Here is a 14,772-nt window from a genome sequence, read left to right as displayed (position 1 = left end):
AAAAAAAAAAAAAAAAAAGTGTGAGCCTTACAATAGGGAGCCTGGGAACGAACCTGGGGACCTCTGGAAGAGTGCTTTAGCCACTCATCTCCCCAGCCCTATGCATGGATGTTTCCAGAGAAGTCAGGGACAGAATCTAGACACAACAGACCCAGGCCGAATCAGCTCTGGGCCAGTAGATAAGGGACAGGTGACTTGGTGACATGTCACAGTTGGGCCCTGTGCATTCCAGCAGATGGGAGGTAGGTGAGGAGCAAAGGGTGAGTGAGTGGCACTTCTCTGCTTAGATCCCCCCACAGAGCCCTCCACAGCACTGGAGCTGCACGAGGCCCTGTTCTCCTGGGACCCAATTGGAGCAAGCCAGAAGACCTTCATCAGTCACCTTCAAGTGAAAAAGGTTTGTGGGACAAACACCCTGGGAGAGTTCCCGGATAAGCAGGATGCCCAGAACCATATACAAGAAATGGGGGAGGGGGTAGAGCGTGGGGGTAGGAGTCGGTGCGCGGGTTCCAGTCTGAGAGGAAACGACCCCTTATATGTATGTGCATGTCACCCCTCCTCACCACTTTACACTGTGCACACCTCTCTCTAAGGTGCTCACAGCCACCTAGCTCCCAGGTGGGTCTGATTCCCCCTGCAGTGTCCCTTTCCAGCTGAAGGGTCAGAACAGACCCCAGGGCTTGTCCACCATCATTTCAGGCTGGGACCCTGGGAGACAGGCGCAGCAGCCCCTTCCAAAGACTTTCATAAGCATTGTAGGTGGCCCCCCCATTTAGTCTTATGAAAACAGCCATGCCTTACGGCTTCTGACATGACATACATAGTCCAAGAACTTAGAGTGGGAACACTCCTACCGGGTTGGTGACCTTTCTTCACCCTGGTTTTGAATCTCGACTCTCCTGACCTTTGTCCAACCCTTTGCCCCACATCTCAACCCAAAGATCCCCAGAAATGGCTGAATCGCCTCTACCACATTTGGCTCATGTTTCTGGCTTTTGTTGAATGTCTTGTTTTTATTCTTAGTTTGGGCAAGACAAGGCTGGAATTCTTCAAAGGAATTTTACTAATGTGTTGGGGGTTTTATATAAATAGATAGATAGGAGTCATAGAAACCCACTGGAGCTAGCCTAAGCAAACAAGACTGTGCGGTAAGAATACATAGATGAATCAGAGTCCAGAGCGAGAACACAGGTCTTAGAAGCAGTCTGAGCCAGGCCTCAACTTGCAGCGCTCTTGGCCTTTCTCTTGGCGTGTTTGCCCCATGCTGTCTGTGGGCTCTGCGTTGAGCAGGAGTGTGGCTGCAGTCAGTCTTCCAGCTGTAGGCTTTAGCCAGCAAGGTCGAAGCTGCCCACGACCTGATCCCTCACTCCCAGCGAGACCATGAACCGGCCTGGTGCCCACTTGCAGACAAGTTGGCCCTGGCATAGTGTCGGCATCATGGACAAAGCCGACAAGATCCCTGAACATCTGTAAGCTTTCTTCTCGAGGCAGGCAGGAAATAGCTCTGTGAATGTACATTGCAACTAAGAATGAAGGAAGAACAGGATGTTTTAAATTGCAGATCTCAGGAACAGGCGTTTTGCAGAGCACTGCCTTTTGCCCACTGTGTTGGGAAATGTAACCCAGCCCAGTGCCCCCAGGGACAGGAATCCCTTCTCTCACACCTGCCTTAATATCCTTCAGGAGTTCCTACATACTCTCCTCTCTCTGGCAGGTCTGTCTCCCTCTCAGGCCCTGCAATTGAGAATAAAGCTCGCAGCTGCCCTGGGTCGATGCAGGCAGGCACTGGGGTGCACGATGTGGGGTGGGGAGACATCTTTCTCTGAAGACCTAACTGAGGCCCAGAGAAGCCTTGGTTGGGGGCTGCCCTTCTTCTACAGTCAGGGGGTACTTACTGTGTGGCTTCCTTGCAGGGGATGCTGGTGGGCATTGTGGGAAAGGTGGGCTGTGGGAAGAGTTCTCTGCTGGCTGCCATCACTGGGGAGCTCCACAGGTAATGAACGTTCAGTGTGCCCCTCACTCTGGTTTCACCCCTTAGTAGCCATTTACTGGGTTCCTGCTGTAAGTGAGAATGTGCTGGGTGTCGGGAGGGGGAGGGGGCAGAGGGGGCAACTCATGTACCCAAAAGGTTAAAATTCAACCCTTTCTAGGGAGATTTCAGTCTGGAGATGGGGGGGGTAGACAAAATAAATCTGGGCTAGGGTGTAGCTTAATTAGTCGAGCATTTGCCTAACATGAACAACAGCCTTGAGTTTGATCCTTAGTACGGCATAAAACTGACCACAGTGCTGTAAGCCTGTACTCTGAGCACTCAGGAGACAGAGGCAAGAGGATAACAAGTTTAAGCCATCCATGCCTGCACAACGAATTCAAGGCCAGCCTGAATGAGATCCTGTGTCAGAAAATAAGATAAAACTGGCTAAATAAACAGAACGGGAGAGACCATTGCTACACTAGAGCAGCAAGTCTCAACCTTCGTAACGCTGTGACCCTCAAATACAGTTCCGGGTGATGTGGTGACCCCAATCAGGAAATCATTCTCATGCCACCTCATTCCTGTAATTTTGCCGTTGCTACTGTTTGCGCATCATAATGTAAATATCTGAGGTTTCCGGTGGTCTTAAGCGACCCCTGTGAAAGATGTTTGACTCCAAAAGGATTGTGACCCACAGGTTGAGGGCTGATAACACTGATAGGGTCATGGGGTTAGAACAAGAAGAAAACTCGAGTTTGCTGTCAGCTGTCCTTTCTGAAAGTGTGACTACATAGGGAAGAGGTTCAGAGACAGTGAAGAATTGAGGGAGGCCATGTTCCCAGGTGAGGATGAGCCGCACTTGAGTTCCACAGCATGTCTATGGGACAGCTGCTGGACTGGAACCAAAGAGCCACTCCCTCTAGTCCATAGTGAGCCTACAGCTAGGATTCCTTAACCTTAGAGGCTGTCAGCTACATCTGAGGATGCTTCTGGGAGACAGGGCCTGGGCTTGGAAGGGCCCAACAAGGAGCTAGTCCCTATACTGCCTTGACTCTGCAGGCTGTGTGGGTGGGTGGCAGTGTCAGACCTGTCCAAAGGCTTTGGACTGACCACCCAGGAGCCCTGGATCCAGTGTGCCACCATCCGAGAGAACATCCTCTTTGGGAAGACATTTGATGCCCAGCTGTACAGGGAGGTACTGGAGGCCTGCGCCCTCAGCGATGATCTCAGTGTGAGTACCTGGCTTGCCGCCCTCACCTGCCTGCTTCTCTGAATGTCCCTAACATTCCAGACTAGACTTGCTTCTCCGGAAAGGCCTTCTGCACAGGCGTCGCTCACCTAGGGCAAGCAGTCAGCCTTTGGGCCTCCTAGAGTGTTCAGTTGCTTGGTCCCCACTTAAACTCTAAGGCTCACAGGAAGATGGGGGGGGGGCGTTACTCACAGCAGCTAGAAGAAGGTGGTTCACCTACCTATGCTTTGGTCCCATCTGTCAAGAGCAAATAATGCAAACTTTATAAGATCTTCCTGGCTTCAAATGAGATGATTCCTATGCCTTAGTTACTTTCCTATTGCTGTGATAAAACACCATGACCAAGGCAACTTATGGAAGAAGAATTGATTGGGGCTTGTCCATAACCATTGTGGCAGGAAGCATGGCAGCAAGCAGGCAGGCATGTGGTGGAGCAGTAGCTGAGAACTCACATCCTCAGACAATAGTCACAAAGTAAAGAGAGCTGACAGGGAATAACAAAGACTTCAATGACACGCCTCCTCCAACAAGGCCACACCTCCCCCAACAAGGCCACACCTCCTACTCCTTCCTAAACAGTTCTACCAACTGAGGACCACATATTCAGACGAATGAGACTGTGGGTCCATTCTAATTTAAGCTGCCACAGCCTAGAAGGCATTAGTTGTTGAGTAGCTGCTAGGAATTGGAATCCAGGCTTATCACCTCTGAATCACCTGTCCCAGACTGAAACACAGTCTCAAGCTTATAAGGCCTCTTGATCTCCACATTATCTTTTTCCTACAAAGGGACAGGTGACAGGGTGTGGGGAGTTTGCTAACTACTGGGTGTCTGTTCCTTCAGATCCTGCCTGCTGGAGACCAGACAGAGGTTGGAGAGAGGGGTGTGACCCTCAGCGGGGGACAGAGGGCCCGGATTGCGCTTGCCCGTGCGGTCTACCAGGTAGGTTAAAGAGGTGAGGGGGCAGGCGTTGGTAGGCTGACAGTTCAGAGAGTGCTCCAGTGCTGTGAGGGCTTGCTGAGTAAGGGCTAGGAACAGTTCCCCTCCTGTTTGGTTTCTCACTCCACCATGTTCCTAGTTATTGGCCACCCTACCCCATTTTCAGTTTCAAAGCAAAAATAAAGGTCTGGGGCACTGGGGCCCAGCAAAGCAGCAGACCTACGCCTTTGACTTCACACTCAGTGGGCAGGAAGTACCCTCATGTCTCATCTTCCTCCTACCGTTGTAGAGTTGTTTGCCCCTGTCTTCTCTGGTTGCCTTGACACCTGGGTCTAGGAGAGCCTCTGAGCACAGCCAGAGGACTTGGGTCATGGCGCCTGCTGCCCACCCTGTCTAGGAGAAAGCACTCTATCTCCTTGATGACCCTCTGGCTGCTGTGGATGCAGATGTGGCCAACCACCTGTTACACCGGTGCATCCTGGGAGTGCTGGGCCACACCACCCGGCTGCTGTGCACCCACCGCACTGAGTACCTGGAGAGGGCTGACGTGGTGCTGTTGATGGAGGCCGGGCACCTGGTCCAAACAGGTAATGTGGTAGAGAAAACACTTTCCCTGGTGCGGTAGAAGGGCAGAGGATCATGTGCAGAGCAGCCCCTGCCACGCCTCCACACGTGGCCCCAGTGCAAGTCAGCTCTTCCCACCCCTACAGAATCAGCATGAGGAAGCAGGAGATGGGGGGACAGGGGACTGCGTGACGATGTGCCTGAGCTCTTAGACCCTAGCCGTCTGGGAACTTCGAGAGCAGTCACATGGCTTCCCACGTGTGAGCAGTGACCTGCAGGAACAATCTTCTTGTAAAGAAAAGAACGACAAAGCTCTGATGGATTATTATCCAGAGGGGCGTGGCCACCTGCAGAGCTCTCAGCAAAGCTACAGGAAAAAGTGAGGCCCAGCCGGAAGGTCAGAAATTGAATTAGAACTTGAGAAAAGGCTCTGCAGTAGTGACAGATAATACGGTGCAGGTGCAGGTGTTGGCAGGTTGCTGACTCATAGCCGTGGCTCTCCTTGGAACTTGTGCTGGCTAGACTCACAGCTGTGGACCTAATGAGTTCACTTGGGTAGGCCAGGGAAGATGGCCAGAGAGGGAAAAGTGGGATTACACATACTCTTACAAAGGCATAATCTAGACCCGTAACAGCCTTCTCCCCTGCTACTGTCCAGGCCCTCCCTCTGAGATTCTGCCATTGGTACAAGCTGTCCCCACAGCCTGGGCTAAGAAGGAACAAGTGACTGACTCAGGTACGGCCCAAAGGTGGGAGGTAGCATCTTATTTTACAGTTCAGGCTGGCCTTGAGCTTACTGTGTAGCCCAGGCTAGCCTCAAACATGCAGTCCTACTGAGCACTGAGATGATGGGTATGTAACACCACACATGGGAAAGTTTGTTGTTTCTTTGGGTTTTGTTTTCCCTCAAAGTCTTGGGAGTCAAAGCCAGGGCCTTGCACATGCACTGTCAGATGCTGTGCTGCAGAGGGGGGGTAGGGGGGTGGAGGGGTGGAGGAGTGGGTGGGAGGGGTGGGCACCAGTCTTGCTTTTCTCTGGCACACAATAGAAATGACTTTTAAAGCCTGCCTGCTCCTGTAAAGCACTCATATTTCATGCATAATCCCTCTGAGGCCTTCCTGACTCCCCCAGGCCAGTCCCCGTCTGTACATGAGTTAGAGAGAACCACCGAGGAGCCGGAGGTAGAGCAGAGCACATGCAGTCGCCTTGTGCAGGAGGAGGGCAAAAGTGAGGGTGCTGTGGCCCTGCGTGTGTACCAAGCATACTGGAGGGCCATGGGCTGCGGCCTGGCCACTGCCATCCTCGTCTCCCTGCTCCTCATGCAAGGTGAGAGACTTGCTGGAAGTTCCTGACCTTCCCCCCCTCCACACACCGAATCTCCAGCCATGTTGTCTAGGCGCTCATGACCACAATCACCCTGTGGGATCCTTGCAAAACTCCAAACCTTCCCAAGCATAAACAACAGCTAGAACAAAGGGATACCCCAAGTTTGAGGATTCTGGGAGTCAGCCAGAAGTAGTGTGCTACCATAGTCTAGTTTTTTAATTTAAAAAACTACTCATTTTATGTATGAATGTTTTGCCTGCATGTATAGTCTGTGCACTATGAGTGTGTTTGGTGCACATAGTTCAAAAGAAGATGTGGGATCCTTTGGGACTGGAGTTACAGATGGTTGCAAACAGTCGTGTGGATATTGAAAACTGAACCTGGAGTCCTCTGCAAGAGCAGTACATGCCCTTGACTGCTGAGCCATCTCCCCAGCTCCCATTGTAGTCATCTTTTTAAAAATATATTGTTATAGGGTTTTTTGTTTTTTTGGGTTTTTGAGACAGAGTCTCACTGTGCAACAGCCTGAATTTGTAATCCCCCAGCCTCAATTTCTGAGTATGGAAATTATAGGTGTGCACCACCACACCTGGTTTCCATGGTTACCTTTTCATCTGCCATCCAGGTAAGTTCCATTCTACAAAATTGATAATGTGGTCCACAGAGCTGAAGGGTGATAGGTCTAGGAACACATACAGTAGGAAGGACCAAGATTAGTGGTTTGATGCTCAGGCCCAGGGTGGAATACAGAGGACGGAGGCCCAGGGTGGAGTACAGAGGACGGAGGGATCAACGAAGGCCTGAGAATGTGACTGTTTGGAAAGAACCAAGCAGATGAGTCTGTGCATCCTGTCCCTTCCCATCTCTATCCAGCCACACGCAACGGTGCTGATTGGTGGCTCGCTCACTGGCTGTCTCAGCTGAAGGCAGGCAGGAATGGCTCTGAGGAGGATCCAGCTCCCTCCAGCCCCGGCTCCACAGGACTCTTCTCCCCAAGGCTGCTCATCTTCTCCCCTGGAAGCCTCTAGTGAGTGTCTGAGGCTGGGAGCAGGCCTGGGGGTGGGGGTGGACAGGCTTGGAGCTGTGTATTTTAGAGGGTGGGAAAAGGTGGCCCTAGAGAGTAGAGGGGCACCCGAGCAATCTCCTCCCCACCGCTCAGCATCCCACTGCACAAGGCTGCTTCCAATGGCTCCTCAGACGTCCACTTCTACCTCATCGTGTATGCAGCCATTGCTGGGGCCAACTCCCTCTGCACCCTTCTCCGGGCTGTGCTCTTTGCAGCAGGCGCACTTCAAGCAGCTGCCAGCCTACATCACCGCCTACTGCATCGACTACTCATGGTGAGGGCATGGCGGATAGCCCTGGCTTGTCTGCCTCTAGAGCGTTGCCTACATTCCACATCCCCAGTCCATACACCAGCCCCTCACAGGTGGGGCAGCATGTAGTCATCTCAGACCCTGAAGCTACAGAGCCAAGTCTCTGCCTAGGTTTAGACCTAATGGTTTAAGCCTGTAGCTTGCCATCTACAAACAGGGTGAGTAAGAGGACATTCCTCTGAGTTCCATCTTCAACTTGAGGTGCTAAGGCTCAACTTTGCAAGTCATGCAAGGCCTGTTTTCTCCTTGTGTTCATTTTCTTTCACGTCTATGCTGTTCCCATTTCCCTTTTCTTCCTTAATAAGCAACCTTACTAAGGGTATTTAATCTGTTAATTAATACTGAACGTATTTAATTTTTGTTTGTTGCAGAATGCCTGTTTTATGTGCATGCATGTTTTAATTTTTTTTTTCGTGTGCATGTATTATTGGGGTTTTTTTGGGGTTTTTTTGTTTTTTTGTGGTTTTTTTGTTTTTTGGGGTTTTTTGGTTTTTGGTTTTTGGAGACAGGGTTTCTCTGTGTAGCCCTGGCTGTCCTAGAACTCATTCTGTAGACCAGGCTGGCCACAAACTCAGAAATCCACCTTTCTCTGCCTCCCAAGTGCTGGAATTAAAGGTATGCACCACCACCGCCTCGCTTTATTTTTTATTTTTATTCTTTTTTAAAAGATTTATTTATTTATTTAATGTATAGATGAGTACACTGTAGCTGTACTCATGGTTGCAAGCCATCATGTGGTTGCTGAGAATTTGAATTCAGGACCTCTGCTTGCTTTGATCAGCCCCGCTTTCTCCGGTCTAAAGATTTATTTATTATTATATCTAAGTACACTGTAGCTATCTTTGAACACACCAGAAGAGGGTGTTAGATCTCATTATGGATAGTTGTGAGCCACCATGTGGTTGCTGGGATTTGAACTCAAGACCTTCGGAAGAGCAGTCAGTGCTCTTAGCCATCTCTCCAGCCCGTATTACTGTTTTTAAAGCCAGGATCTCATGTGGCTCTGGCTGTCCGGGAACTCACTATGTAGACCAGGCTGGCCTTGAACTCACAGAGACCTGCCTGCCTCTGTCTCTGAGTGCTACTACATCTGGTTTTGTGCATGTATTTTTAATCCTAATTGTTGACAATTTTATTTAGAGCTATTCCAAAGATCCACTCTTGGCAAGCCTGGCGGTGCACACCTATAAGCCCAGCCCTGGAGGGCTGAGGCAGGGACCTGCTGAGTTTGAAGCCAGCCTGGGCTACAAAGTGAGCTCAAAGGCTGCCTGTGAGACCCTGCCTTAAAAAGAAAGTAAACTTAAGATGCACTGCTGTTGTGTATTCTGTCCTTTGCTTTCTCATATATATAAGGTTGGGTTGATTGACACGTGGAAAGTGTTTAAGGTAGTGCCTACTAAGTGCTCAGTTATTCAATTGATTTAATTTATTCATTAGCAACAGGCTCTCACTACCTCCAGTCCTCAGTCCTCCTGCCTCTGCTTCCTGAGTAGTGGGATTATAGGTGTGTACCTATAATCGTTTAGCGATTATCATTCCCATGCCCTTTATTAACCCGTGGCACTCTCACGATAACCCTTGAGGTACCCTCACGCCATTTTATGGGCGAGGGAACTGATCCAGATGGCCTCACCACGTCTAGGTCTGTGAAAGAACCTGTCCGCGAGCCCTCCAGTGCTTGGGTCTTCCTGCTGCTGCCTGGGAGCAGCCACCCACTAGTCTCGCTCTCCTCCTTGGGCCAAGGAGGAGACAATGGGCCGTGTGGGGACTAAGTTCTCCTAAGTGTGCCTTCCAAGTCATTTGATTTAGTCCGCTGCTTCACACAGGACTTTTCCACAGTACGTGCAGATGAAGGGACAGACAGGGAAGATGGGGGAAAATGCTGTATTTGAGGCTGTAACTCCCAACAGTAGGCCAAGCGGCAGGTCCTTGGCCGCACAGCCCACTTCACAGCCCTGTGTGGCCGAGTCCCATTTTCATCCTTACTTTCTGCTTGGTTTTTTTGTTGTTGTTGTTTTGTTTTGTTTTGTTTTTAAACTAAGCATTTCTTAGTTTTATTTATTTATTTTTTAATGTTATACTTCATGTGAATTTAAAATTTTAAAAAAAAATCTTAATTCAAAGCTTTAAAATATGAAACATACTTGAAATAAACCAAATATTGTATGGCTCACCATAGGCCCTAATACAGAAGAACCAATCAACAGGACTGAAACCTCCAAAACTGAATCAAAATAAGCCTTCCTCATTACAAGCTGATTACCTCATTTATGATATCACAGTGATGGAAAGTTTACTAACCCACCATCCTTAAAAAAATTAGCCAGGCAGTAGTGGCACACGCCTTTAATCCCAGCACTTGGGAAGCAAAGACAGGCAGATTTCCGAGTTCGAGGCCAGCCTGGTCTATGGAGTGAGTTCCAGGAGAGCCAGAGCTATGCAGAGAAACCCTGTCTCAAAAAACCAAAAGAAAAAAAAAATTCCTACAGCAGGAAGATGTCTCAGCAGTTAAGTACACTTGCTGCTCTTGCAAAGGACTTGGGTTCAGTTATCAGCATGTACATCCTGAGGCTCACAACTGCCTGTAATTCCTGATATCTGCTTGTTTTCTAAGACAGGGTCTCACCATGTAACTCTAGCTGTCTAGGATCTCTCTGTATAGACCAGGCTGGCCTTGAACTCCCAGAAATCTCCCTGCCTCTGCTGGGACTAAAGGCAGGACACCAAGCCCAACTGTCCTCACACTTTTCTGAGCAGAGTGAGCATAGATTTATTACAGAAGAGTGAGAACGCCCTAGAGTAGAAAGTCACTGTCATCCCCATTTTTACAATGAGGATCGGGGATCTCAGAGAAAGAAACAAACGCCTGCCTGGGCTCTTGCATCTCCCAAACGGCGGGCCTGGGGTTTAAGGCCTGACTCCACCAGAGTTTTCATTTGGTTTTGGTTTGATTTGTGGCTTTGAAGTAGGGTTTCTTGTTGCCGTGATGATGACCTTGAACTAATTCTCCCACCTTCACCCTGGATGCTGTGCCTACATGGCCAGGCTCAGAACCAAGCGCTTTGCTGGGCAGAGCTAGTAATCCCCAGCTGCATCTAAGTCTCACTTGCTGCCTTAAAGTGTCCATCTTGGGAGAAAGACTGGCTCTCTGCTCTTTCTCCATGTCCAACCCAGAGGGTGGTGAGTGCTTAGCAGACCTTGTAGGGAGGGTTGCCCCTGGCCTGAGGAACTGGGGTCTTTCCCTCCTGGAAATAGTTCTCTTCAAGTTCTACCAATTCCTCGGCAGCCCAGCTTTCGGGTACATTATTCTTTTTTCTACTGCAGGCCATCTTTCCTACCTCACCCCACACCCACCTGTCTAACAGCTTTTTCTCCAGCCGTTGACCCTGCCCAACCACCTCCCTCCCCCAGGCACCCGTGACTTTCTATGACTCCACACCTTCCGGCCGGGTCTTGAACCGCTTCTCCTCAGACGTAGCCTGTGTAGATGACAGCTTGCCCTTCCTCCTCAACATCCTGCTGGCCAATTCCGTGGGCCTGCTGGGCCTCCTCGCTGTCCTAGGTTCTGGTCTGCCATGGCTGCTGCTCCTGCTGCCGCCTCTGAGCTTCATCTACTACAGCGTGCAGGGCCACTACAGGGCTTCCTTCCGGGAGCTGCGGCGCCTGGGCAGCCTCACCTTGTCTCCGCTCTACTCCCACCTGGCTGACACCCTGGCAGGCCTCCCTGTGCTCCGGGCTGCAGGGGCCACTTACAGGTACATCTCCCAGCCAGCGTCTGGGGTGGGGCTGGAGGTGAGGCAATGAGAAGCATACAGAACAGAGGTTACAGGTAAAGGAGTGCAGCCTCCTTAGGAAGGCAGCGGGAGGACACTCAGGAAATGTACAGATCAGAAGAGAGTGAAGCGGGTCAGGTGGGTGTTGTAGGTTGGCTGGGAAGGGTGCATGTCACAGGGAAGGGTGAGATCCACTCAACAGTGCCTTCCTTCCTGGTCTCCTCCAGGTTTGAGGAGGAGAACCAGCGACTCTTGGAGCTGAACCAGAGGTGCCAGTTTGCTTCCTACGCCACGATGCAGTGGTTGGACATTCGACTGCAGCTCATGGGGGCAGCAGTGGTCAGCACCATTGCAGGCATTGCCCTGGTGCAGCACCAGCAGGGCCTTGCCAACCCAGGTGCCATCCTGGGACCCATCACCCTTATTTAGGAGCATGTCATTCCATATTGTTGTTCCAGACCCCCTCGCATGTCTCCTAATCCCCTTCCTACCCCACCATTACCTCTACCCAGTGTTCCCTGTGAGGATGCTTCATCAATACCATCATCACCCTCATTTTCGTGCTAAGAAAGCCACAGGCAGTGGAGGATCTGGGACTAGACCCAGACCTGTGACATCATCCTTCCCTCACTCCTGTCCACAGCCCTTCTACTTGACCACCATCCCACCTTAGCATCTGCCACCCCTCATTGCCTCCTTCTCCAGGCATACTCCAGCTGGCTTTCCCCACCCCTGTCCTGGTCCCATCATAGGCTGCTCCTCCACCCTCGAACACCCACAGTCTAAAGCTGGGATTCTCCCCAACACACTTCTCAGTATCCAGGGCTCCCTAGTCACTGATCCTCCTCTCCGCAGGGCTGGTGGGCCTCGTGCTTTCTTATGCCTTGTCTTTGACGGGCCTGCTCTCGGGCCTGGTGAGCAGCTTCACACAGACAGAAGCCATGATGGTGAGCGTCGAGCGACTGGAGGAATATTCCTGTGACATTCCCCAGGAGCCCCATGGCCAGCCAATGCAGGTTCGTCTGTTCTGCTGCCCTGGGCCAGGACTGCCAGCGTGGGGCATCTTCCAGTCCACCCAGGCCTTTCCCTTTGTCTCCTGGCCACCTTCTCCCTGTGTCCTTTCCCATCACACCCCCCTCCCTGTTTCCACTGCCATTGCCCTCACAGCGGCCGTTACCCACTCATTTCCCTCCGTCCATCCAACCCTGTCCTCACCATCGTTTCTCCTTCACACCTTTCCCACAGTCACCCCACCAGCGCATTAGCTGGCTGACCCAGGGAAGTGTGGAGTTCCAGAACGTGGTGCTGGTGTATCGGCCAGGGCTGCCGAACGCCCTAGACGGGGTGACCTTCCGCGTGGAGCCTGGAGAGAAGCTGGGCATTGTGGGCCGTACAGGCTCCGGCAAGTCCTCCCTGTTCCTGGTGCTCTTCCGGCTGCTGGAGCCCAGTGCAGGGCGAGTGCTCCTGGACGGTGTGGACACCAGCCAGCTGGAGCTGGCCGAGCTCAGGTCTAGGGGGCAGGAGATTAGGGAGGAGGGAGGAGGGCAGTCCTCTAGGAAGGTGTAAGACAGCCAGGGCCAATGGGCAGACAAGGAAAAGGAGGTAGCCAGGTGAGGACAGATAAGCTGTGGGCACCACCACAGCTGACGCTCATTGGAGCTTCCTTGCCCCAGGTTGGACACTTTCGTAGTTCTGGAATACACACTCTGCTCCAGACACTAGCCATTGTCTTCTAAATCAGAGCCTCTTGGGAACCGTATTCCCAGATGCCATGAGCTCCCGGGCCCCAGGCTTGGCAGGCAGTACATGGGGCAGCTTAGGGTCTGGGTCAGTTGTACCTGGCCACAAGTGATCTCATCTGAGCGATATGCCCCAGCCATTCCCAGTTTACCTTGGTATCACATTCTCTCAGCCCCATGACAAGGAAGGGGAAGGAAGTTCCACCGTAAGCCGAGAGCACTTGGCTGCTCCTGCCCTGCCTTTCCGCCCTCCCTCCAAAGCTGTGATGGTCTGACCTCACAGCCTGCCCTCCTAGCTCCTTAGCCTCCTCCAGCTTGGCCCAGGGCGGCAGAACAGACATACCTGCAGTGGCTGGCCATAGAGCTCCTGGGGAATGCCCTCCAGTTGCCCCTCCACCCCATTCCCACTCTCTTCATTTCCTGCCTCGCCACTTCTGTCTCTGCTGTCAGTACCACACTTGAGCCATTTGCTCTCTGGCTTTGAATGCCTCAATGAGATGTAATCCCTTCCAGCCAGAGTCTAGGCCTTTCATCTCTCTGGTGCTCCTCACTGTACCATGCCGGCCTAGGTATGGGGCTGACTCATAGTATCCCATGTAGTGGATACAGGGTGGGAAGCAGAGGGTTAGGAGTGCTGAGTAGGTGAGCTTGGACCACAGGGAGATGGATGCATCTCCAGCCTGACTCCCTTGTCCTTGCTTCCCAGATCTCAGCTGGCTGTCATCCCCCAGGAGCCTTTCCTGTTCAGTGGGACTGTTCGGGAGAACCTGGACCCCGAGGGCCTACATGAGGACAGGGCCCTGTGGCAAACCCTAGAACAGTGTCACCTGAATGAGGTGGCCGTCGCCATGGGTGAGTCCTGGGCACGCCGGAAGAGCAGGCAAGAAGCAAAGAATGGCCACTGGCAATGCAGGTGCTCTGCTTACAGGCGGCCTAGATGGAGAGCTGGGTGAAAGGGGCCGGAACTTGTCCCTAGGGCAGAGACAGCTGCTGTGTCTGGCAAGGGCTCTTCTTACAGACGCTAAAGTAAGACCTCCAAGAGGCAGGGATGTGTGGAGGGAGGAGGTGGGTTGGAGTGAGGTCTGGGCAGAGAGGAAGGTGGGGAACCTTAGGTAGGTCACATTCCCCTTTTGCTTCCCCTCCCTGCTGCATACTCTCCAGATCTTGTGCATTGACGAGGCCACGGCAAGTGTGGACCAGAAGACCGATCAGCTGCTCCAGCAAACCATCTGTAAACGCTTTGCCAACAAGACAGTGCTGACCATTGCCCACAGGTGCGAGAATCCTTGGGGACAATAGAGACATAGACCTCTAACCCTTATAAGGGCTGCCAGAGACAGGCTTGGCTAGGCAGGGGATCAAGGCCTCGGTAGCACATCATCTGGAGAGACACTATGGTTCTACCCCATAGCACAGACCCAGGGAGTCAAACCTGTGGGGGACAGACCTGTGAAGTCTGGAGGGCTCTGGAAGGAGAGGACGTGAGCTTTCTTTTTAGGGCTTGTACTCTACCCTCACTGACCACCTTCTCCCACACAGGCTCAACACGATCCTAAACTCTGACCGGGTGCTGGTGCTCCAAGCCGGGAGGGTGGTGGAACTGGATTCCCCCTTAGCCCTTCGCAACCAGCCCAACTCACTGTTCCAGCAGCTCCTGGAGAGCAGCCAGCAGGGAGCTCACTCCCTTCCCACAGGATGCTGAGCCTCCCTGGGGTGTATGGTCCTTCCCACCAGGGCTGCTGGTTTACGCTCTCCTCTGTGCGTCTACCTCTCCTCCACTTGCTCAGAAGGGACACAGCACCCTGGCTTCCTCATGAAAACCACTCCTGGG

At 52.1% G+C, this 14,772-nt stretch overlaps 1 protein-coding gene across 1 annotated transcript in view; it reads left to right on the top strand.

Moving 5' to 3' along the window:
- Abcc10 (ATP binding cassette subfamily C member 10) overlaps window positions 1-14,643 on the top strand; it is a 21,251-nt gene extending 6,608 nt beyond the window's left edge. The window contains exons 5-21 of the mRNA XM_031347533.1: window positions 288-397; window positions 1,914-1,993; window positions 3,035-3,206; window positions 4,068-4,166; window positions 4,561-4,750; window positions 5,386-5,463; window positions 5,859-6,053; window positions 6,927-7,080; window positions 7,213-7,393; window positions 10,841-11,184; window positions 11,430-11,599; window positions 12,058-12,218; window positions 12,448-12,710; window positions 13,648-13,793; window positions 13,870-13,967; window positions 14,103-14,215; window positions 14,481-14,643. Coding sequence (XP_031203393.1) covers window positions 288-397; window positions 1,914-1,993; window positions 3,035-3,206; window positions 4,068-4,166; window positions 4,561-4,750; window positions 5,386-5,463; window positions 5,859-6,053; window positions 6,927-7,080; window positions 7,213-7,393; window positions 10,841-11,184; window positions 11,430-11,599; window positions 12,058-12,218; window positions 12,448-12,710; window positions 13,648-13,793; window positions 13,870-13,967; window positions 14,103-14,215; window positions 14,481-14,643 — 2,717 coding nt within the window. The remainder of the gene's footprint in view (window positions 1-287; window positions 398-1,913; window positions 1,994-3,034; window positions 3,207-4,067; window positions 4,167-4,560; window positions 4,751-5,385; window positions 5,464-5,858; window positions 6,054-6,926; window positions 7,081-7,212; window positions 7,394-10,840; window positions 11,185-11,429; window positions 11,600-12,057; window positions 12,219-12,447; window positions 12,711-13,647; window positions 13,794-13,869; window positions 13,968-14,102; window positions 14,216-14,480) is intronic.
- The last annotated feature ends 129 nt before the right edge of the window (window positions 14,644-14,772 follow it).

This window comes from Mastomys coucha, unplaced genomic scaffold (assembly GCF_008632895.1).
Source record: "Mastomys coucha isolate ucsf_1 unplaced genomic scaffold, UCSF_Mcou_1 pScaffold3, whole genome shotgun sequence".
NCBI classification, from domain to species: domain Eukaryota; kingdom Metazoa; phylum Chordata; class Mammalia; order Rodentia; family Muridae; genus Mastomys; species Mastomys coucha.
This window is presented reverse-complemented; position numbering and strand designations above follow the sequence as displayed.